The 26,219-nt window shown below is 40.8% G+C and overlaps 1 protein-coding gene across 5 annotated transcripts in view; it reads right to left on the bottom strand.

Annotated features, from left to right (window-relative positions):
• The window catches only part of BRCA2 (BRCA2 DNA repair associated), a 740,135-nt gene that overhangs the window by 212,765 nt on the left and 501,151 nt on the right, over positions 1-26,219 (bottom strand). For all 5 annotated transcript variants that reach the window (XM_085621674.1, XM_085621677.1, XM_085621676.1 and 2 more), the window contains exon 22: positions 23,496-23,614. In XM_085621674.1, coding sequence (XP_085477800.1) covers positions 23,496-23,614 — 119 coding nt within the window. The remainder of the gene's footprint in view (positions 1-23,495; positions 23,615-26,219) is intronic.

Below are 26,219 nucleotides of genomic sequence, written 5' to 3'. Positions count from 1 at the left end.
ACATCAGAGGGGTTGCAATTTTGGCTAAATCATTTGTAGGAGGGGCAAAACGGCAATTAGCAGATGCCCTCGGTAGATGGGCATTAGTAGAACTTGATTTGGGATATACAGTTTGCACAATATATGGCTCGAATCAGGACGATCCCGAATTATTTGAACAGCTGGAGATAGAACTAGTCAACTGGACAAGACCCCTGATAGTATGTGGGGATTTCAATATCTCGGTCGATTTTGGCAAAAATAATATATATACAGGCCGTAAACCTAAGGTATATCGCGCATTAAAAGCACTAAGGGATTCACACGAGCTGATAGATGTTTGGGGGAATAAGAAACCAAATGAACTTGGGTTTACATATTTTTCCCATCCATTTAATAAATATACTAAATTAGACTATTTTTTGATTTCTAGGTCTGAAATTAAGAATGTTATAATTGAGAAGCTTCCAAAAATGTTGTCGGACCATAGCCCATTAATTATGGAGATTCTGGTAGATAGCCCGAATAGGAAACAAACAAAATGGACATTTGAGAGGAAGCTTCTAGCTAATCCCAGTTTTGTTGAGCATATTAGGGAGTGGACCCAGGAGTATTTTAATATGAATCGCTATAGTGCATCCCAAAACACTGTTTGGGATGCATTTAAGGCAGCTCTTAGAGGGGAAACAATAAGCTTTTCAGCTAAAGGGAAGAAAGAAGAGCGTGAGAATAATAACAGATTAATGGGTCAGTTAGCTGAAGCTGAGGAGCAACATATTAAATATATTAGCCAGGGTGGTGAGATCTCGGGGATTAAGCAGAAGATTATATGTATTAGAGCAGAAATACTTAAAGGGATAGCACAAAAATCTGCTGATGAATACCAGACCCAGAGGGGTAAGCTCTATGAGACGGGAGAACAGGCAGGAAAACTGTTAGCCCTACGGATCAGACAGGAAAATATTAAGAATAAAATAACTAATATAGCAGAGGGGGAAAGGTCTTATACTGAACCAGAAGATATAATAAATGTGTTTAAATGCTTCTATCAGCATCTATATAAGGAAGTGAACCTGTCAGATGATGACAGTCATGAATTTTTAGACTTAGGCCCACGTCTAGGTAGTCAAGATTTAGCGGTACCGGAGAAAGATTTTGAAAAAGGGGAGGTTGCAGAAGCAATACAAGATTTACGTACTGGGAAGGCTGCTGGGCCCGATAGCATTCCGCTAGAGGTATACAAATATATACAGAATGAGACCGTTAGTATACTACTGGATTTATTTAACGGTATAATGAGCTCCGGGGTAATCCCGGATTCATGGAAAGAAACCAACATAGTAGTCTTTCATAAAAAAGGGAAGCCCCCAGAGAACCCGGCTTCATATCGCCCTATATCCCTCATTAATAGTGACACTAAGATCTACGCAAAGGTTGTGGCCAAAAGGCTCGGAAGGATCATAGGCGGACATGGGTTTATTCCGGGTCGTGGGACCACAGAACATATCAGGCGGGTTATTTCACTCTTTGATATGCAGGCTGCCACGGGTGGACGGATGGCCTTGATCCTTCTCGATGCATAAAAGGCCTTTGATCGCGTCACATGGAAATATCTTTGGGGGATATTGGAATATAGAGGTTTTGGGCCTAAAATAATAAGCTCTATTAAGGCCATGTACTCTGAACCGACGGCTAGAATTCAATTAATGGGCATAAGTTCGGAAAGAATATTTATATCCAGGGGGACACGTCAGGGATGCCCCTGTTCACCTATTCTTTTCGCTCTATATATAGACCCATTAATTCAAAGATTAATAGGATGTGATAATATTAGAACAATGGTTAGTAATGGATTTGAGACCAAACTATTGGCCTATGCTGATGATCTTGCAATATTAACCCCTGAACCAGGCCGGGCTATGAATAGTATAAAAGAGATCGCTAATGAATTTGGACGAGGCTCCGGATATTTGTTAAATGATAGTAAGACACAGATAGTGGGTACGAGTAATATTATAATGAACGACGAAAGACGAATTGATTCTGCAGTATATTTGGGGGTTAGAGTGAGCCCGGTACCGGAAGCAATTATTAAAGATAATTTTGATCCGTTATTAGCAAATATGACGGTGGATTTAAAAAGAATAGACGCTTTACATCTGACAATAATAGGTAGAGTCAATGTATTGAAGATGACTATGCTCCCAAAATTACTCTATCTCTTTCGATCTATTCCCTATATGATTGATGAAGGTTTAATGAAATTAATAGAGGCAACATTTATGAACTTTATCTGGCAGTACGGCAAAATAAGACGATCTATGAAATATCTCTCGCAGCCGCAGGAAAAGGGGGGACTTGCTATGCCTAACATCAGATTCTAACATTATTCGTGTCTAATTAGTCAAATGGCAACATTATTTGAACCGGCCAAACATCATACAGACAACTTATATGGTAGCTCAGAATTGCCTTCTATATATGAATTAATGTTGGGCGGGGAAGCCATAGGATTCCTGTTACGGAGAACGGATAAAAGATATTATAAAAAATCACGATATAAATTGATGGATAGTGCCTGGAAGGTCTGGAATCGGTTCTATAGCTTAATAGGAATACCTAAAATAAACTATTATACCCCCCTTTGGAATTCAAGTCCTTTTCCCCAACTTAGCTATGATAGAATGGGGAAAGTCTGGGAACAACAAGGAGTGACAAGAATAGGGGATATCTGGGAAGGGGGGCAAATGTTAGACTTCGGCACTATTCAACAGAAATTTGGTATACAAGATAATCAAGGCTTTAAATATTTACAAATACGTAATACTTTAATGGGTATCAGACCAAGGATATGTCCAGGCGGTAGAATCAAGGAGTTTGACTATATTTTAGGTGGGGGGACTAAAATTAAAGTGGTATATAACACCTTGTTATTAAGCCTACAAGATGATATTGAAAAGGTTGAGGCTTCCTAGATGCAGAAACTAGATGATCCGGATGTTGATGTGGACAAAGCATTGCAAATGGCAGGGAAAATCTTTCGCTCCACAAATTTAAAGTCACAACATTACAAAACCATATTTAACTTATATTATACACCCTCCAAACTATATGAGTGGAATAAAAGGGAAGATGATAAATGCCCAAGGTGTGTGGAGGGACCCGCCAATCTGATCCACATGTTTTATCAATGTAATAAATTGAGTATAATTTGTGAAGAGATTGAAAAGTTTTTGGAGGGGCTGCTAGGTAGAAAGATCAACCTATCCCCAACCCTAATGATAATAGGTATTGACAGTAACCTGGGGCTGAAGACGGAGGAGGAAGCCTTTGTGTTTTTATGTCTGGCTGTCTTGCGTTTAATGTTAGCAGGAAGTTGGAAAGACGCCTTGGCCCCTACGTTTCAACTGTGGCTATCTAGACTACTTGGGATACATAATATTGAATCTGCTCTATACAGTCGTAGGGGAAGGAAGATGAGGGAGTTGGGGTTAGAAATATGGGCTCCTCTGAAGAGGTGGAGGAACTCCCAATGGTAGGGCAGAACTGCATACAGATTGTATTTAGATTTCTCTAAATGTTAGTTTAACATTTATGAACTAACTGCCTTCTTAATATATATATTCTTGTATTTTATATTTAATGGAATTACGAAACACCTGATTATGTATTATTTATGACCTTCAATGTAAAAATCAAGCTGTGTCAGATTGTCTATTATATAAATGTATATATTGTTATCAAACCAGGTATTTAATAATAATAAAAAAAAAAAAAAAAAAAAAAAAAAAGAACACTACCACCTAAATGCTTTACTTACTCAATGGGCTTCTAGCTGGTGACTTTGTGATACCTCTGCTCACTACTAATAACAGTAAAAGATTCCTTTGTCTCTGTTGAACACTCCAAATGCACAGTAGTATATTTTTCAGTTTCAGGTACTGCACTTCAAGAAAACATTAAAAGGCCTGAAAAAACATGGCAAGGACTACTGCTAAAAAATACCTACCTTACAGATTGCTTGTTAATGGAATACAACACATTTTTTCTTATTCCTTTCATAGCAGAGTATAGAAATGGTACAAATATAAACTTAAGAAGCAACACTGATTACTTCTATTTTTTTAACATCTTAAATGATCTTTACAGTTATTCATTTTACTAGACCTCATGTAGTATTTTCTCAGCCATGCCATTGTGGAATTTCAATCTAGTGACAACAATCCTGACATTAACAGCACCATCCACTTTCCTACCAAAGCCAGATGAGCCAATCATGCCTTGGGATTCCTACAGGCCGATCTCCTTATTAAACGTGGAAACTAACATGCCGGTCATGATCCTGGCGATCTGCCTAATGCATGTGGTGGACACTCATACTGCGCTGGGCCAACCTGGATTTATGCCCTACATGTGGACGAGGCCCAAATATTTGGATATCTGGCACAGAGAAACTGAGTACAGGAGATGCCAAAAAGGTATTCAGTTCGGTGGGGTGGACATACCTGATTGCGGTCCTGAACAACAAGCATTCGGCCCATCATTCATAGCATGGATAAAGTTACTGTATACAGACCTACTGGCAAAGATTTGGGACAACGGTGCCGTCTTGCGTAAATTTTATTTGGCCGGCGTTACCAGTCAAGGCTGCCTGCTGTCCTCTTTGCTCTTTGAGGTGGCAACTAAACTGTTGGCTATGTGGATACGAAAGAAATGCACTGTTTTGTTGACCAAGGTAGGACTCAAACTGGGAGGATGTGATCTTGCTCTAAGCAGACAGCATACTTCTTTACCTGGTGGACACCAAGAGCTCAATCCCGAACGTTCTGAGAATTCTAGAGGGAAGCATGTGGGAATATGAGTCTACTGGAGAAAATCAGCTGCTTACCCCTTGACAGACTGGGTGCCAGGGAGAGACTTGGGTCTGCCCCTTGAAGTGGGAACCCATGGGTTTCATATCCTGGAGAGTTTTGGGAATACCGACCAGGATAATTTCCTCTGCGACAACTTGGGGGTGGAGGGACACTGGAGAAGTATAGGGTCGATGTAAAACACTGGTGGAAGCTGCCCCTGTCTATGTTGGGTGGAGAAGCCATTTTTAAAATGATCAACCTACACAAATTCCTTTATATCTTACAGAATTCTTAATTTAAGGTTCCAGATGGATTTTTCCAAGACGTGGACGCGGTAACTGGGGTGGGACTGGGGATTCCCAGGGATTGCCCTCTCAGTCTGGACTAGGAAGCCTTGCGTCTGCTGGGTGGGTCTTCTGAATTTATTACTGGGCGTCCCAATTATTGGTGGTTAACGACTGGGCCTACGCGGCACAGCAGGACCCCTCCCTATAAGAGAACAGTAGGGCCAGACCTGAATGGCTACTTCAGCAGTGAGGGTCATAGATTTTGCTGCCAACCCAGTCAGCGAGGGCAGTGAAGATCTGGAGGTGGCTCGGGAGAGGGGGGGGGGGATTACGCCAGAGACACCACTCAGGGCAACAGAGACATTAAAGAAGCAGCAAATGACAGAAGGCTACAGGAAGTGGGCATAGATAAAATAGGGGATTCCTGGGGGGGGGGGGGGGGGGGAGTGGGGTAAGGGTCTGAAGAATTGGTGTACAAATCCCCTAACTACCTTTGTAAATGAACTGGTTTTGGGCCCAGGGAAACACATGGAAGATGATGGGGGAAGAGAAGGGACTGGAGCTGCGAGGTTGTGATGCTGCTCGGCTGGGCTGCCATTAGAAGGATAATAAGTAAACTGGGCCTGATGGGACATCCGGGTGTGGTTGGAAGAGAATAATCGTATGGTGTATTCTATTGAGGGTAGACATGCATATGAGCTTGTTTGCTGAAATGTATATTGCGGACCTTGAGGTTACAGCTGTTTTGTATACTTATTGTGCCATCCCAAGTATGCCCAGACGTGGGTTATGCGCACACTGTCACTGGAACCAAGCTGTACCTGGCTGATGAGCCCATAACCAGGGCAAAACCGGTCCTGGGTTGCTTCTGTTCCGGTTCAGGGAGGGCCTTGCTTGGCAGTTCGGGCTGGACTGTTACTATTGGAGCAGGGTCAAGACTGATTTGCATATAGCTGGGTCCAAACTGATGTGGCATGGTGTGCAGAAAAACGATGGATTGGGATGCGGCTTGAGTGATTACCAGTGGCTGAAATAAATTCAAGCATTTAGTTCATCACCGTTTTGTATACTTATGTCGCCCTAAGTGGGACGGGTATGCCCAGATGTGGGTCCTGTGAACACTGTGTCACTGGAACCAAGCTGTATTCGGCTCATGAGCCCATAACTAGGGCAAAACCTTTCCTAGGCGGCTTGTGTTCACATTTAGGGAGGACCGGGCTTGGCAGTTTGGGCTGGACTGTTCGCATCGTCAAGACTGATTTGCATACAGCAGGGTCCAAACTGAGGCAGCATGGTGTGCAAAATAACAATGGAGTGGGATGTGGCTGAGTTTAATTCAAGCATTCCATCCATCATTGTTTGGTACACTCGAGGTTACAGCTGGCAACCATTAATTTTTTTCTGTACATGTGTTTTGCTGCAAAACTAATGAACAGATCTTTTTTTAAAGAATAGAAACAAATAAAAAAAAAAAAGTAATGCTTTGGGAGGATTTGCATGAAGCATCTGAAATGCTAAAGCACATTTCAGGAGTGGATGACAAAAAACTTTTAAAGACATTTCAATTTGTGAGTGATAGCCAGGCAAGAGAAGGAAATACATCTGATATGACTGAATAATCTAACAATTAACATATAATGGCTATCAATGCTGTGCAAGAAAACTTTGGGGGAAAAACAGCATAGTAGTTGAAAGATAAAAAATCTTCCCTAGAGCATAAAAACCTGGTAAATCTATTGATTAATATTTAACAGTACTATGTGCTTTAGCTTCTACATTAAGTTCAAAGATTTTCACTAAGAGATTATATGTGATCAATTGATTAATAAAACCTTGAACTTAAGGATTCAAGAGAAATTGATAGAACTTCAAGAACCTTCACTTGATTGATCAATATGTGTAGCATAACCTACTGAGAATACATGCCGTTATGTGAGGGGAATTCTGTGCAAAAGAGGGAGTGTATAAGTCATAAAAGTGTCAAGAGCGAAGTAGATGTGGTGCATGATGCTGTTGGTGGAAACATTTTGCAAGTTAACAAAGAACTACCTAGTGGTACTGAAAGGAAAAAATGCAACGGATGCTAAAGCATTAACCATGTAGCAACATCTTTTATGTGTACAGCAATCAAAGCTAGGTCTTTTTAAATGTAAGAACGTAGGACACTACTCTAAAATATGTCATATGAAAGTCAACAGAACGAGAGTGGCATTAATTGGTAAAATAATACAAGGCAATACAACTGGATAAAAGCATTTGGAGAACTCAGATGATAATGAAGTCTAGGTATTAATGGTGTATGAAGGTACATCTTCTGATTGCGAGGTTGATGTAGTGGACACACCGTATCACCCCCCCCCCCCCCCCAAAGTGCTCAGTAATAATGAATGGAGTGAATGTACCCAGGTGGGCAGATTCTTGTTTGCGGTTTACTTTAACTTAGAAAGAAACACAGGAAAGTATTGCGAAGAAAGATTTACTCCAACCTTTATAAGGTACTTTCAAAATGAATTATGCTTTAATGGCAGGTGTGCAGAAGCCAAGGTATGTGTGTGGAGAAAGGCAGGTTACTTGTGGGATGGAGAGAACAGCGAGCATTGAATCCGAATCACTTGGAACATGTTTTGTGAACAGTACAAGATGAAACAGATAAACTTATTGGATAGTTTCCCAAATTGCTTGATAAACAATTGGGGTGCTTCAGGGGTTTCAACCATCACATTGTGTTGAAGGTAGAAGCCATTCCCAAGGTACATAAGGTTTGTAGTGTACCAATTGTATTGTGAAAACCATTAAAGGATCACTTGAACAGATTATGCAAGAAAAAAATAATTGAGCCGCTAGAGGCTTCCAAATGCGTACATTCAGTATTGATAGTGTGCGACAGTTCTTGAAAGTTCTTCCCTTCCCCTGTCAAGGCTCTAAGAAGTCTTGAGCGTCAGGTTCCTATACCCAGGTCCTATTTTCCCTGTCTGGCTCAAACACATTCTTAATGGGGAAGCCATTAACATGCCCAGGCAGCTGGAAACCCCTAGAAGGCCTCAGAAACTTTAAGGGAAGGAAAATATAAACTTTTTAAAAGTGGCATTTTTTAAACTGTAATGTAAAATCTGACTTTACCATTAAAGAAGATTTTCAATTATAATTCAATGGAGTCCAAACTGGACATCCCTATCTGCTCTCAATCAAAAGTTAGCACTTATTAAATGTAATAAGGTAACATAATATTATCAAAGGGGAGAGATAGGCCTTACAGTAGAGAAAAACAAATGTAGGAGTTTTTATCTACCAGGACATGTAAAACTTAAGAACACATATCATACTTTTAAACAAAATGCACCCTGCCAAATAGACTGGTTAGGGCGCTCCTTAGGGAAAACATATGTATTAAACTGGATGTTTAGGCCTGGCAAAAGGTTGTTTTTTCCAAGTTGAAATAGCAGTTTAAAACTGCACCACAGACAGAGATGTTTTAAAAGGCTACTTTAATGGGTGTTACAAGGAGTACTGCAGGCACACCAATAGCATTTAATTTACAGATTCAGGGTTCAATGCAGTACCATATATTAGGGACTTACAAGTACATTAAAAGTGGCAATCAGGTGTATGCCAACATTACAGTATTTTAAGAAGAAAACACAAGTATTTTAGCACTGGTAAAGTTGACAGAGTCCTAAAGCCAACAAAAACAAATTCAGCAAAGTAGCTGGGGTGAAGGCAAAATGTTGGTGGTGACGCTGCAGGGAAGGCCAGGTGCAACAGTAGTCTAATTTTAAGTTGATAATGGCTTATACAACAAAATGAAAGTGTGCTTTTGTAAGGCGTGGTCAGAGGCATTTACGGGCGAAAAGCGCTGCTCTTGCTGATTTGCTGGTGTGATCAATGAGCACACCCAGGGGGAGGTTTGTGTCAATTCAGAACCTCTGTGATTTAACTTCTTGTTCTTAATTTGTGTGCAGCTTTGCGATTTGAGTTCAGTTAGCCAGTTCATGTTAATTCAGGGAGGTAATTTATGTTGTTGTGCAAATATGTAATAAAGCATGCAACCATAGCACAACTGTGTGCATCTTACATTGCTGCAGTAGAGAAAGGCAAAAGTTAACTCACGGATTTACAACCAGGTATTTATTAAAATGACAATCCTGTTTGGGCTTGCCTTGTCAGATATAGATTTTGGCTAAGCGTATCTGCAGCAGATAATAAAAATGTACTGCATTGCCCAATATCAGAAAAAATAACCTGTATGAAAATATTTTTGGAGAGATTTTGATATTTACTTCATGAAACGAGAGCATAGGAAACGTACAATTTGGTAATACGAAAATATATTAATTTTGTACATCCCCCGAGTATATCTGTTTAAGTAACCCAGTTCATAGCCATAGAACCGCTTGCCACGGCTATCCAGACCCAAAGTGCAGATTGGGGTATTCACCTGGGAGATGAAACCCACACAATCTCTCTATATGCTGACAACCTTCTGTATATTCGGGACATGCGATCGGATCCTGATACGCTAGCCCGGACACTCAATGAATTCGCTGCCCTTTCAGGTCTGCAAGTTAAATGGGCCAAATCATTGCATTGTTGAATTATTTGGCTGAGAATGGACATTAAGAAGTTGTGCACTTAGGACATACCATTGAAAGTCACAAGGAGAAAGGTGTCATAAGAGAGAGTAGAGACCATCTTTAAGATTAATCCTCCAAGAACGCAGAGAGAAGGCAGAATGTTCTTAGGAATGGTTGGCTACTGTAGACAGTGGATACCAAACTTTTCCCTAGTGGCCAAGCCTTTACTGAGGTTGACAAACAAAGATGTGCTTTATCTACTTCCATGGGAAATGAGTGCTTGAAAGCTTTCCTAGAGCTGTAAGGAAGTCTCGGTCATGCCCCGGCACTAGGAATTCCAGACTACAATAAGATATTCACATTGTTTTGCAGGGAGAGGGAGGGCTGCGCTCTCTCAGTGCTTACTCAGACGCATGATGAGTCCAGAAGGCATATTTTCCAACAACCCTTGATCCTGTTGCCGCAGGAAGGTCCGGCTGACTTAAAGAGGTGCTGCGGTGGGTGTCAGTATTGAAAGATGTGAAGTTATAGTGATGGGACATCACTGTTACGTGGTCCCTTACTCTGTTGACATTTTGCTCACTTCAACGAAAACACAGTATATATGACCAACAGTAGACTTACAACGTAAGAGCAACAAATCCTAGCCGCTGATGACATAATTCTGAAAAGATGTCAGACATTAAACCCATCAACACTGTTGCCCCTTACAGAAAATAAAATTGAGGATGCGGAGGTTGAACATGATTGTCTACATGTCACTGATTTATGCATCAAGCCAAGGCCAGATATAAAGGATGAGCCTTTGATTGCGCCCGATTATGTAACCATTGTGGATGGCTCATGTCTGAGAAACAATGAAGGTACCTGGAGAGTGGCTTACGCTGTACAATTCCAGAAGTTGTGGAAGCTTCATGGCTTCAAAGTGTTACCTCAGCATAAGTTGCAGAACTGATTGTCTTTACAAGAGCCTGTAGTTTGTCAGCCTAATTGCGACTGACTATATCTACTGACAATCAATATGGCTTTGGTGTGGTCCATGACTTTGGACCTTTGTGGTCACAAAGAGGTTTCATTATCTCATGTGGTACTCCCATCATGAATGGTGAACATGTAAGAAAATTGCTTGATGCATTGCAGAGGCCTACCAAAGTTGCAGAGCTTAAATGTGCAGCTCACAGGAATGGAAATGATTAGGTCACAATTGGAAATAGATTTGCTGATGAAGTTGCATGGTACTGTGCAGTTGTGGCTTGCACATTTAACAGGGCTTACACAAATTAATCTGAAGAGGACACTGCTTTTCCAATAATGTTGTCTGTGGCCGATACATGGGAAGAGCTTAAGAGGTTGCAGGAAGATGGTTCAGAGGCAGCACAGCAGGGTTGGATAAGAGCAGGATGTGGATAAAATTAAAATGACATTTGAATTTCAGTAGATGGAAGACCGGTGTTGCCAATAAGTTTGTTTCCCATGACAAAACACTCCCATGGCCCAACACATTAAGGGAGAACTGCAATGGTGAGGTTGTTCAGACTGAATTGGTTTAACCCCAGGTTCAGAATGCTTGCAGAAGAATTGTGCCACTGCTGTGTAATATGTCAACAGATGAAATGGGGAGGAGAACACCCGTAAAACAGGGCCGTGTAGGAAGATCAGGTGGTCCCTTCAAGAGGATGCAAATGGACTTTATTGAGATGTCTAGCCAACACAGAGGAATGGCAGTCTCACTGTGGTGAAACTGCTGCTGCAAGAACTGATACCTAGGAACAGATTACTGTTTTCTCTAGCGTCAGACCAAGGGACTCATTTTAATAATGGGTCCTGAGAATGTGGTGGGCAGATTTAAAAGTGGAGCAGAGATTACACTGTAACTATTGCCCAGAGGGATCTGGCTTAGTGAAACAGCTGAGTGGCACCATTAAATCGTGGTTGGCAAAAGTCTGTGTGTTCACTCCACTGAAATGGCCTGATGCTTTGCCTTTGGGGGGAGCTAAGCCTTCGGAGTACCCCAGACAGGAAGACAGGATTATTGCTGCATTAGATCCTTATAGAGTGTGCAATGAGACCGGCGGCTGCACCTGCAAATGTTCTCGTGAACATCACAGATGATAGGATACTCGATTCCTGCAAAGGATTGGCTGATGTGGTGCATTCTGTTTCTCCACAGATTGAAACCGTCACAGCAAATCTGAGTCAAGAGCAGTATTACAACCTCCGCAGGACTGGGAGTTAATCAAGAAGCACGTCCAGAAGTTGTGTTTGGAACAAAGATGGAAAGGCCCCTTCCAAGCGAGCCTCTTCCAGAATACTGCTGTTAAGTGTGCTGGAATTCCAAATTGGGTGCATGGATCGCACACTCAGAAAGAGAAGCCCTTATGAAGAAATAGTGTTCTATGAGCCAGAACCAAGATCATTGGTGACTGTACCACCTTAAGTTGTACAACAGGAAGGAGTACAATTGCATGAAGCACAGCAGTGAGGAAGAGAAAGGGGTGAAGAAAAACACACAGTTGCACCAACTCAAGTTCCTGGGATTTCACAAAGTGGCACTGAAGTCTCTTGTGAAGAAGAACAACTAAGATCTCAACCTGAGGTAATAGTTGAGACATCACCAGAAGATGATCTAGGTGAAGGAACAAGTACTGGATCAAGAAAAGTTACTTACAATGCTGAATAGCCAAGGAACACTAATAAGAAGAAATTGAGATCAAGTTTGTCAGCCGAATGCATACCACCCACAACTGCTGAGGAGACAAAGTCAAGTGGAACGAGTAACACCTAAGAAGATCCACAGATGCCAAAAGATCAAAAATAGCGAGAGTACCTTGTCGGAGGTATTCTGTACCTGAATGGGCTTACTATGTGAATCAAGTGCTAAACATACCTATATCTGATTCGACTGATTTGAGATCAGAACTATTTGAACCTCCATGACATTATATTGGAGAGGTAACTGGAGAAAAGCTGTTAAAAATATTTAAGAGAATATCAAAATTTGAGCGAGAAAATTGAATGAAATAAAGACTGATAGATAGGTTGATTAATTGACTATACAAAGCCTGCTGTAAATACAGCTGAAAGAATTGTAAAAGAAAAAGAAGAAAACTCGAGAAGCTGCTTAGTGCAAAAAGTCTGAAACTGGACTATCGACTTTACTTAATGCATTATTATACTTAACGGTCTGACTGTCCATTATGGGTGTTACATTTTTAGTAGTAGTTTTAGAAGTCAAAGCAATGTTAGTAAAGATTAATTCACACCAGTGAGAGAGAAACCTGCTTCACTTTTGCTTCTATGATATCTACACACACACACACGCACACAATAGTTGAGGCAAATTTAAAGGCGTCATTTGTAGATTACATGAAAGAAGATTCCTCAATTGTTTACTCTAGATTAGTGCAGGAATACACAAGGTCAATAGATACGAAAGACTGTTATGTCTGCCACATATACCTTCGTCTGTTGCAGAGGAGGTGATATAATACCACATACAAGTCAAATAGTTTATTGTGTATGATTACTTAAAAACGTTACAATTTATACTTTAAAAAAGTAATAAACTTAATCTTCTATTGAATACTACTTTTCAGTGTCATGGTTACCAAGATTTTAAAATCTGAATACCTTTGTCATATACAATTACATGTAGAATTTTACTAGTATATAGGCAGGAACACTGACTATTACTTTTCAAATGATGACATGATTCATTCAAAAGTTTCTTTACAGAAGAGTATGAACCTTCATCCAAAGGCAAAATAAATGGATATTGCTTAGTATTATTTTAGATCACCTACTCCTATAGATATTGTTAGGGCATATGAAATAAATTTGACTTGTTTGATTGGACCCTTAAAGAAGAAATTCATTATATTAAGAAAAGAGAGTACACATTTTCATAGCAAAAATAAAGGCGAAGACGTGCAGAAGAATATTTGGGAAAAGCCTCCTACAGAAAGCAAATACAGAAAGCAAATAATCTATCATAGGTTAAAATTAGACAGACAAAAGGGAGAATTATATTTTATGAAAGAGGAAACCAATTTAGAAAGAGACTTGTAGGGTTTAGCAATTGTGAAGACACATTTAAAATTTTGGGAGGTCCATGGCATATTGTACAAGGAGATGAATCAGTTATTCAAGGGATTTATTTAATTTATGGGCAAGATGCTTATTTTCAGTTAACATATGATTGGGAGGGTGTTTGTTTTTTGGGTCTGCTCTTTCCTAAGATGTATCATGTAAATAGTATAGATGCTTCGACAATGACACCATCACACAGACATACACATAGTATAAATGATGGAACACATTTAGTGGGAATCATTTTTGAAGCCATCATCCCACTAGTAGGGGTGGTATTAAATGATGAGAAGATTAGAAAGCTTTCAACAGGAGTAGATTAGCTGGCAACTAGTACATCTAGAGCTTTATTAGTTGAACATTATAGAATTCAAAAATAATATTTCTGATTCGGAAACCTGAGTTAGAATCATTAGAAACCACTAGTGTCTTAAGCAGCTTAGGTAAACACGTTTCTACAATTGTCAGATTTATTTTATTTATTTACTTGAGTTTTATATAACGCTGGCTAGACCCGGAGGTATCAGAGCGCTTTACATGAGGAGAGTTACATAGGTTACAAATTACACATTGTTACAGAAGGTACAACAGTTACATTGTTGGTTCTTTGCGTATAGAGGGGTAAGGGGCTAATGTAAAAGGGTGAGGGGGGAGATTAAGCAGAGTATAGTGATAAGGATAGACAAAGCAGGCAAGTGGAGAGGAATTCAAGGGAGAGGGGAAAGGAAAAAGGGAGGTAGCCAAATAATGAAGTAGGGAAGCGGAGGTGGCGGGGGTAGGGGACACAGCGTGGAGACGGGGAAGTAACTGTCTCTGGCGTCCGGCTGGGTGGGAGACGGCTCCCCGTGGGACAGGGATCATTCTCAGTCCTCAGTTATGTGTTACCCATTGTCACGGTGGACACTCTCAGCGGGGTCGCTGAGACTCCAGGGCATAGATGCTGGATCCCTCCTCAACAAGGGGAGAGGAGTGCTTTGGTCACGGCACACTCGGAAGAATGAAGGAGGGAAGCGGTGGGGGAGGGGGTAGGAAACCCAGAGGGAACACGGTGTCCGACGTCCGGCAGGGTAGGAGACGGCTCCCAGTGGTAAGGGGATCAATCCCAGTCCTCCACTATGTGTGTCACCCTTCTCACTGTGGACTCTCTCAGAGGGGTCTCTGAGACTCCAAGGCAAAGATGCTGGATCCATACCCAACAAGGGGAGTAGGGGTGCTTTGACAAGGGCATAGTTATGGGGGCCATTTAATGGAGTCAAGCTGGTAGAGAAAGGCACTCCTTGTAAAAGGGTCTAATGGCATTGCTGACAAGGAAAACAATGTCTGATGTCCGGCTGGGTAGGTGACGGCCAAGGGGGGAACCAGAGTCAAACTCCTCAATAACTGCATAGGACAGCTCCACACGGCATCGGCCAACGTTGCTTGGGCACCGAGGTGAGTATATTAGAAAAGGTTTATATAGATGGTTTGCAGTAGCAGGAGGAGGGATTCCTAAAGCAGTACTAGTACCCATACTAAGTTTTGGTGTTTGTTTCCCGACATTACTATGGTTCTACAAAGATATCAAATGTTATCTTGAAAGAAGAAAGAGCAGAGCGAGCGAAACAAACAGCTAAAGAGAGAATTAGAATAAAACAATTATATCAATCAAGAATATAAGAGATTAGAGTGGCCATTCATAAACCAAACAAACCACCGCACGAATGTATATCCTATAGACCTATCTCTTTGATTAATGCCAAAGCAAAGATCCTGGCAAAAGTGTTGGCAACGAGGCTGCAGCCGTACCTAGCCACAGTAGTGCACCCGGACCAGTCCGGGTTTATGCCAAATCGCAATACCACCCTTAATCTGCGGCGGCTACATGATGTCATCACGCGCCGCTCTACTATAGAGGAGGATGCCGTCATTTTATCACTAGATGCTAAAATGGCGTTTGACTTGGTAGAATGGCCCTTCCTATTTGCAGTTCTTCGACACCTGGGATTTGGACCCAAGATCTGCGCCTGGTTCCAGCTACTTTACACACAACCATTGGCGCAGATTGTAGTGAACGGCCATATATCGACCGACTTCCCATTGGGAAGGGGGACACGACAAGGTTGCCCCCTTTCACCACTTCTTTTTGCGCTGGTGTTGGAACCGTTGGCTGCCTGGATACGCCAAGACCCGGTTATCCGTGGCTTGAAATGGGCGATGGGAGGACCGCATCTCCTTGTACACGGATGATATATTATTCTACCTAGCATCTCCGACACGCTCGATTAATTGTCTCCTAGATATATGTACATCATATGGACGGGTTTCCGGGTATACTTTTAACTGGGCGAAGTCACACCTCTATGTACTCCAGGGTTCCCCACCACGGCTTCCAAGGGGGTGTGTAATACAGATAGCGGATTCAAATATTTAGGGATATATGTAACATCTGATAGAACACAATTCATCGCTGAAAATCTTACACAACCGCTAACACGATTTCGTCAAGCACTGGCGCTCCCTACCGCTGACACTGCTGAGAAGAGCGGCCCTCTTCAAAATGATGGCACTCCCTAGATTCCTATACGTACTGCAGAACACGCCCTTCCCAGTCTCCCCAACATACTTTACCGCAATAGACGCAGAAGTGACCAGTTTGTTTTGGGATGGGAAAACGCCACGGATAGCACTCCATAAATTAACAAGAAGCTGGTATGATGGTGGTATCGCCCTCCCCAACATCAAAATATACTATTGGGCCTCACAGCTCATGGTTATAAACCAATGGCTACACATACCCTGTGACGACCCAGCATATCGTATGGATAGACATCTGCTAGGCACTGTAGCAATTATGGGTGTGTTGTATAATAAGATCAGGAGACATAACTTCACGGGCCCGACTATACAAGTTTGGTTTGAGGCGCAACGAGCGCTGGGATGGGAGGGAAAGATAACACAGGCCATGCCACTATGGGAGACAAAAGACTAGGTATGATGTGCAATACTAAGGGCTTTCGACAATGGGATCTGATCGGAATCTCGCGATTAGGAGATCTCGGGAAGAAAGGGGAAATAGTCACGTTTGCTCAACTGCAGACTACATATGGACTAGCAAACACTGAAAAATTTCGCTACCTACAAATCAGACACGCACTCATGGCTGCAATTGCACCGGGTACACAGCTTGCGGAATCCTCACCGTTGGAAGATAGACTTCTCACAGAACATCTTAACAAAAAAGCCTTATCTCAAACATATCGGAAAATAATAAATAATCAGCCAGACCCCCTAAAAGCCCTTAAATCTAAATGGGGATTAGAGATAGGAGAATTCGACGATACAGATTGGCAAGAAGCGCTTTCATCCCCCAAGGAGGTAGCGATATCATCAAAACTCAAGTTGATACAAATAAAAATCCTACATCGCACTTACTATACCCAAACACTCCTACATAAACTTAATCGGACAGATTCATCGCTCTGCCTTCGACAATGTGGTGGAGAAGGGACTCTCTTTCACACCCTCTGGCTATGTCCCGCAATTGTCCAGTATTGGAAGGGAGTCATGCGCACACTCTTGCAGGTTAGAAAGATCACGACTCTCCCGGAACCAAGGAGATGCCTCCTTAATATATGGGAACCCACAGACCTTAACCATACAGCAAAAACCTGGGTATCATTGGGCATGATGCTGGCGAAGCGAAATATAGCACAACAATGGGGATCCCGACAAACTCCTACCCTTCCCCAATGGTGTAGGGATATGGATAACGCAATGATTGTTGAAAAGACAGTATATATACATAGAGGATGCCCCAAAAATTGGACTCAGATATGGGGAGAGTGGAATACTTAGAGGAAATATATGCAAGCCCCCGAAGGAGAATTCAGAATTAGAAGTAAGCGATTGATGGGACCAAGGGGACGGAACGTAAGATGCTACACAATCTGATTATCCACGACGGGGCACTAGCGCAGAGCGGTATTCAATGTTATAGTCATATCAGTGTATTATTATATCACATGTTAAATGACTGTATATATGTCACCGGATTGATTCTCATACTCAATGCCTATGATTTTTCCTATTTTTTGAAAATGTCAATAAAAAGTTATATAACAAAAAAAGAATATAAGAGATTGAAAAGAACTGAGAGCTTAAAGAGGAAATACTCAACTGAGGATGAGATTGAGCTCTAAAATATTGATTTGTGAAGAAACAATGAAGTTGGGGATTGCAGCAGTATTTAATAATGTTAATAATGTTGTGAAAATAATGCATATTATTATAATGTGCAGAATTAACGTGCAAGCTTTAATGAAAAGTGTGTTTTAATGCAAAGATTGTAGTGGGCAACCATATTTACAAGTACTAGGCCTGATTGGCTGAAAGCACATTTTCTGACACGCTGGTATGATTAAAAAGTATAGCTCAACATAAAAATTGTATTTCTTGAGCTTACCATGTACATGTTTTCCATAATAAACAGTAGCTGTATAAAACGTTTTCTTTCACTTGCTACAGATGTTTCTACTTAGACAAAGACTGCTGTCAACTAATAAATAGACTTGTTATCTAGAAAGATGGATATGAAAGTTCACACATAGAAACATAGTTCTGAACAGGAGATTGAATCGTGAGAAGAAACGCAATAAGTAGCTAGGTAATAACATAGTTGTGGTACTGAGTGTTGCCATTTGAAGTTATTCTGTTTCTGTAAGAAGACGAGGAGTGAAATAGTTCCCAGGAGAGCATCGAAAGCCGAGTGGCTGACTGAAGAAAGAAGATACCGTGAACTGCAACACTGAAAATATGTGTTGTAATTATGTGTGTTCCTAGAGTAGGTTAGATCTCATTCACACACATTTTCCTTATGATCCCTTTCACGCTCGTATTAGCATGTTGCTCTGAGACTCTGAGTTTCTTGAACCTCTCTTCATCAGAAGTTCTGCCTTGATTGCATATTAAATCAATGAGCTGATATGTGATGCTGAAGCTTTATGCTTATTGATCTCTCAAATTCAGAACTCTTTATGAGCACTGATACAGACCCCTTTCCTCTCCCATTCTTAGAGCAACAACTCTTTCCTTTATGGAACATGCTTAATGCATTTATTACGATCTATTGTTTGCTTATTTTGATCACTGATAAAACTAATATTGATGAATTTATGTGCTGATTACAATAAAGATGGCATACTAGAAGATTTGATTAATAAAACTTTTAAAACTAGCATCAAACTAATTATTGACTGAACAAAGATTGGCGATTGTGATGACAATTCCATTTAATAAACAGCTTCTGGTTTTCACAACTAATGACAAATATCCATTAGCCTATGAGTAATAGCGGGAATTTCTCCCAGATGGATCACTAACTGAGATCCCTGCTCCAGCTGGATTATTATTAGATGTTGAAAAAACGTGAGATTAGGTTAACTAGAAATCTTTATTTAACCTTCTTTTGTACTTTGATATTGGTCTTAAATTTATAAATATGATATATTGGGTTAATTCTATCCCAAAAGTTAATGGAGTTTTCTTCCTTATTTAACCTTCATCATATTACTTCTCAAGATTGCCCACTCTCTTATCGTTTGTTTGCCTTGAACCTTTTTTTGAACACATTAGAAACCATTAACTAATTGAACGGTATAAAATTTGTAAAGCTTTGTGCTCATGTTGATGGTATTTTTATACATATATGTAAATCATTCTTCCTTATTAAATATTCTTTAAAGAAAATTAACATTTATGGGAAAGTTCCTCTTTATAAACTAAGCACAGGCAAAATATACATTTTTCACCTGATGAAGTTTTATTAATCCCTGTTTCAAGGTTCAGAAAAGCCAAACTTATTTTTTTTATTTTATTTTTTTAGTTTATCTAATAATCTCAGAAAATCTCCAATGTCATCTTAAACAGTTATGAATTTATATGTAATGTAGTTTCACTTAGTTATAAAGAACACGTATTTACTTTCGTATCATTTAGTGTACATTTGTATACTGTTCTTTAGCTTGAAACTGTTATAAAAATTAATAACTCCCACTTTTTTTTCCCTTCCATTTCTCTGATAATACACAAACAACATGTTACTATTGTTCTTGGAATTTCATATTAACATAATTAAACATTAGGTAGAATGTTTAATTAGTGCATTGTTTTGCATTTCAAACTTACAATAGTATTCCTTCTTGCAGCCAACCCCTTCTCACAGGCAGCCAACCCCATGCTGCGCGAGTCATGGGGGTGGCTGCAGGCCCAGCGTACAGCTAGTCCCCGTGTCCAACTCCTCGTAGGCGGCAGCCACCACCACGCCCATGGCCTTTGGTAATGCATGTCACGGGGTTAGGTGTGCTCAGCATAGGGTTGGCTTTCGGCCCCTGGAGACCTTCTAGGAATACTGCTGATATATATATCTATAGAGAGAGATTTATATCTATATATATTCACAGAAGAAGACAAAGATTAAATAGCGCTATACTTAGGTGTGGTAAAAAGATCTTTTTTTTTTACTGAAAAAAACAAAGGTTAAAGTAACGTTATTGTTAGGTGAATTTGTCAGTGACAACATAGACATTTTTAACATAAAAACATCCCACAGAAATTCACCAGTTATAGTTAACAAAGCTAACTTTAACATGCGCCCCTGCCGTGCACTGCTTATGACCTCACAAATTACATCACTGATGACATGGTCTATGACATCATTTAATGACATCACTAATGACATTTATTTTATTTATTTTTTTAAACAAAAACAGATCCTTTTATCACACCTAAAACATTACTTTAGCCTTGTTTGATCAGTAAATTTCAAGGGTTTTAGTTAATATTTTTAAGTAAAGTAATATTTTATTACCATATGTAAAGCCAACTACCCGCCGCGCATGGCTTTGGGCAAATGTGCAGCACTGAGTTGGTCATAGAGCCTGGACTGCGGCAAACCCTCCCACAGACAGCCAACCCCACGCTGAGCACGGCCTTGCCGATTCACAGCAGGGGGTTGGCTGCAGCCAACCCCTTCTCACAGGCAGCCAACCCCATGCTGCGCGAGTCATGGGGGTGGCTGCAGGCCCAGCGTACAGCTAGTCCCCGTGTCCAACTCCTCGTAGGCGGCAGCCACGCCCATGGCCTTTGGTAATGCATGTCACGGGGTTAGGTGTGCTCAGCATAGGGTTGGCTTTCGGCCCCTGGAGACCCCATCCTCTTGGGCCAAAACATATAAATTAAGGGGAGGAGGCGTGCAATCATCCTTCTTGACCTTTAATTTGGCCCGTGGGACTCCATTCCCAGGAGCCACTTCCAATGTAAAGGGAAGGGGAGCCCATGGCCCCGTTCCCAAGCCTTAAAAGGCCCCAAGGACTCCACCCCCACCGGGGCCAAATTCACTTAAAAAGGAGAGGAGGTTGTGAAGCCCCCCCTCTTCAAGCCATAATAGGGTCCGGGGACCCCATCCCCCTGGGCTAAATACAATAAAAAAGGGGTGAGGGCCACATCATGCACCTGCAACCCAAGCCTTAATAGGCCACAGGGACCCCATCCCCCAAGGCCAAATATAGTAAGAAAAAAACAAAAGGGGGGAGGGGAGAGGAGGGGGCAGCACCCCCCCCCCCGAGCCTTCTCAGGGTCCTGCAACCCCATCTCCTGGGGGCCAAAACCAATAAAACAATTGTAGGGTGGCCGTATGGCCTCCTTCCCTAAGCTTTATTAGGCCTCAGGGACATCATGCCCTGGGGCCAAATATAATAACAAAGGGGAGGGGGCTGTACAGCCCCCCAAGCCGAGCCTTAAATTAATAATTAAATTGGTCCCTGGGGGTTGTCAGGCAGAAACTGTCAGAGGAAGGGGGGCCACGTGCCCCCTCCCCTTAATGAATGAACTGGGCCATGGGGTTGGGGGTGGGGCCCAGGACAAAAACTGCTCGGGGAGGGGTACCATGTGCCTCTCACCCCATAAATATAGAATGCGGCCCCGGGGAATGGGGTCCCCAAAGCCCTAAATGGGCAGGGGAGGGGGCACTACTGACTACTTCCTCTCCATATAAATATAATCATATAGGAATCCTGCGCAATTGTATCAAAAGTTGCTGATGTTTTTTTTTTTTTTTATTTTGGCCCCAAGGAGGGATCATCTGAGTCCCCCCTGAGGTCCGGGGCGGCAGGCCTTATATTATTATTACTTTAAAGTTCAGGACAGGGGACCATGTCCCACAGTCTTGTAATTGCTGCCAGCAGCATTTTTCTAATGTTGCTGGCAGCCAATCGGAGCACTTGCTCCCACAGGAGTCTGACTCCCATAGGAGCGAGATGGCCCAAGGGGAAAAAAGCTCCCTGGGCCAATCAGAAGTATTTTTAAATTGGTGCCCCTGCAAAACTCTTGTGGACTAAACCGTCCAGATGTATAAATCATTTTGTACCTTAATTTTTCAAAAACTACTGGATGGATTTACACCAAATCAGAGAGAGCACAATCTACGGACCAAGATCGAGCTTTCTGCCAAATTTGGTGTAATTCTGTTCAGCAGTTTTTGTGGAAGTGCTTCTTAAAGAAGTCTATGTAAAATGCATGGGGATTTTGCGTTTTGGGACTCCCCTTTTTTTGTCAGCCCTGCTTGACTGATCATGCCAAAACTTTTCATGCACAATCTATGCCAAAAAAAGCGCATTTTTTAAAAAAAACTTACAAATATATATCAATAGCTTTCCATGGCAGAATTTGCTGCCTCAAAAAAAGTAGAAGAGTTTTACCTTTCAAATCTTGCCCCATGCCATTTCACCTCATACCATCATGGTTGGAAGGGCCATACAACACAGATTAAACAATTCCATGCCGGATAATTGCATGTCAAGCATGCCACCCACTCAGGTGTCAGAATTCACGCATTGTTTTTTAAAGAGAGTAATATTACACATATTGGTATACCTCCAGTGGGGTTACCATGCCCCTTAAGACTATTAAGATGCCTTCACTTGTGTTGGAACATCTTTATACACCAAGGTGGTTTACCGGCACCGTACAGCAGATAGCTCAGTAACAGAAATTTCCATTTTCACTTGTCACTCCCAGGAATACACTAACCGAATTGGTGTTCCACCAGACCGAAGAGAATCGGGCGTCCAGAGAGCATGCATATTTTCCCTTCTTCAGTTGAAGACCCAATATATTCTTTGTGATAGAAAATATTTATATTCAAGAAACTATGCAAACCAAGTTCGAATCAAAACAAACAAAACTCAATCAGGATTTATCTATTAAATTAATTGCTAAATAAGCAGTTTATAATATCTGAACTCAACCAGTATTCCTTGAACTGGACTTTATCACCATCACAAGAAATCTAAACAGATTCCAAAAATATTATACTATGCTATATAAAGTTTTCATGGGCATGCATGTTTTATGGGACCCATTGCGGAAAAAATGAAACCATAATTTATGGAACAAACATAACCTCAGGGTAAACTTTGATTATCGTCTAATTTAGTAAAGGTAGGGTGACAAGTTCAAGAAGCATGTTTGGTCCCTCGAACAAACTCATATGGAATTCAGATGGATAACAGTTTCTTGATCAGCTGGTTTGCTAACATAGGGCCAAAACCTTTAGGTTAGAATGTCTTCAAATAGATGATTTAGGAATTCTGATTTGTACTATATTTATATGTTACACAAATTAACATATGATGTGTTTTATCTACACAACTGTTTATTACAATTTAAGTACTGAGCTTTACCTCAAGATAACCTGGATCAGATTCATTCTGAATTGCTTCATAGAGTTCTGCTCCATCTTGCATTGCATGGATCTGCTTTCTGGTTAAAGTTCGTCGACTTACTTCGCTTTTAACTTTGGCTATTTACACAAAAAATGAGAATAAAAAAATAATTAAAAAAACATGATTCAAGCACAAGGAAAACCCCCAAATTGTACTGTATAAGCATGTTCAAAACAAGATAAAAAAAAAAGATTTTGGTTATTCACCTATCAGTAATCTTCTCTACATGAAGTAATCCCTCCATAATAACCATGTTTAGTGATTATGATCTACAACCAGAGAAAGAAAAGCAACTCAAGTAATTGCTCCTTATCGTAAGAAGTCTCATATCTGTAGACTTGCTACTTTTAAACAAGACCTCCAAACTCAGCCAGCAAAGATGCTCTCTGGATTGGAGAAGGTGCCAGGGGAAGGGTCTGGAACGATGGTAGGTCTTTGAACTAATGATGTCCTCTCTCAAATTACCAGCAGAAACACATTAATCAAATACTGTTCACTCATTCACTGACTTCCTCTCAATTATTGACATCTCTAATGAGCGCCGCACTAAGGATATTTAACAGCATGTTAGACAGGACACTTTGCAAGCATTCAAAATAGCACGCGTCTACAATATAGCTTGGAACAACAGACAGTCACTTCCAAAAGTCATATAAATGCAAGCTGTTCAACAACAAACTTTGCACCCATGTCTTCAGACCATAACCAATCATTTGGATTTTCAAAGGCAACTGAAAACAATTCATTTTTAGCCACCAATTCTTAGTCCGTTAGCTCCGTTTTGTTATGGGCTTAATGCCAATATAACCTAGACTAGCAGTGAGCTTTGTATATATTGTTTAAAATGTGGAATACTTGACAGCATGTTATCAATCATTTTTACATCCAGCGCGCACTAAATTGGGAGAAGGTGACCTCCCAGGAACACTGACATTGAGAATAGGAACATAAGTACTGTCTTTTGGGACACAGTGAGGGAAGTAGTAATAAACTACTTTTAGGTGAACCTCGATAGTGTGGGAGATGCAGGGCTGGAGCAGCAGACTTTCAAAATGGTGGTGGGAGAACCATGCATATGCACAATATTTAGGGTAAGACTGTCACTTTTAACAAGGCTAAAATTCCTTGAGAATGAAATAACAAACATTGAAACATTGGAAATATCTACTTAATGGTGTAGAATTTAGCCCAACACATATTTCACATCACGGATCAGGTCAGGGACGTGAACTCTCTCCTGGCGTGGCCTCATTAGATGACAAATAGACATCATCTTTATGACTTGCAGAGGTGTTGAACTCCTATAGCCTGACGCCCAGGACATATTGTATTAGGTCAAGGACAGCAAGTTTGGATGTGTATTTTGTCCTTACGACAAGTAGGCCCAATACCCTGCAGCACAAACCCTTTGGCTGTCAGTTTACAGTACCACATTATGGATCAGGGAAGGGCATTGTCTGCAGTTAAGGTCATTTTTGTGTTCATATGTTGTTGCTGTCTGAACTTGTATTTTTGGTTCATTAATGCAAAGCCAATATTATTAGGGTGAGAGTTCTAAGGAAATGTTGTAAGCTCGAACTGTACTACTGACAGTAGTTCCAATATAAACATGTGTACACAAGTTTTCAAAGTATAGCCGTATGATGCTATGTATAATGCTCCCAGAATGCTCTCTGATTCAATGCAAATATTTGCAGAAGCTTGAAAGCAAGATGGACGATTCGTCGGTTTTAAAATAACATTTTCACCAAAAAATGCAAATCAGAAAAAAAACATTTAGCTAAACTGCTGTAAGGTACCATTTCTTTGCAGCAACATTTATAAAATGTGTTCATGCATGCTATATTATTTTCCAAAAATATTCCTAATGGATAATCGGTGTAACCAGTGTAACCAGTTTAAACAAGATTATGGGAAACCTAAAAATAAATGTCTTGTTTTGGCTTGGTTTTTGTAAAACCTTATTGGCGTGGAGGCTGCCAGGCCCTCACCATTATAACAAGCATTGTCAAAAAGCAAAAAAAATATTCTGGTCTCTAAAATCACACATTGCAATGGCATTACTTTGTGTCCCAATATGCTCCTTGTGAAAGAGCAGAATGCTGTCACTCAGAGTGAAGCCAGCCGATAGAGAGGAAGAAAATAAAAAAAAACCACAGAAGGTCTTGGTTAATGCCAATCTTAATTAGGGGCACAATTATTCAAGAAATCTCAAAAGCGCACCCATGTTATATGTCCTTGCATTAGTGCAGATTTACAGCTTTCATAAATTCACAAGAATTTACAGAAGTAGGCCAAGAAATCGTAGTCCTAGAAAGTATTTGTGAACTGCATTTTAGCATGAGCAAACATGCATGTGTAGATTTGCTCATGCAAAAATCTGTTAAGCGTTTGCAAGCTCACTTTCCCTCCAACCACTTTTTTCCCAACCCTGGAAGAAGTTTTATGTCTGCCATTGTCAGGAGTACATTTTTCAACCTTTCTCAGTATGGGAAAAGATTAGAGGCGAAAACCCTTAAAACATGCACGTTAGTAGGTTTGCACAGACTCAAAGGGGCATTTTAATCCTGGAACTACAGCTTACCACTACCTACAGCCCCAGTATGTAGATCTGCTAGAAAGGTGGCAAAATAAGGGAATTGCTAGTATTCAAACCCTACTATGGTATGAGCCCTGGCAAAA

This window comes from Triturus cristatus, chromosome 8 (assembly GCF_964204655.1).
Source record: "Triturus cristatus chromosome 8, aTriCri1.1, whole genome shotgun sequence".
Lineage (NCBI taxonomy): Eukaryota > Metazoa > Chordata > Amphibia > Caudata > Salamandridae > Triturus > Triturus cristatus.
The sequence above is the reverse complement of the archived record's forward strand: the minus strand, read 5'-3'. Positions and strand labels throughout refer to the sequence as shown.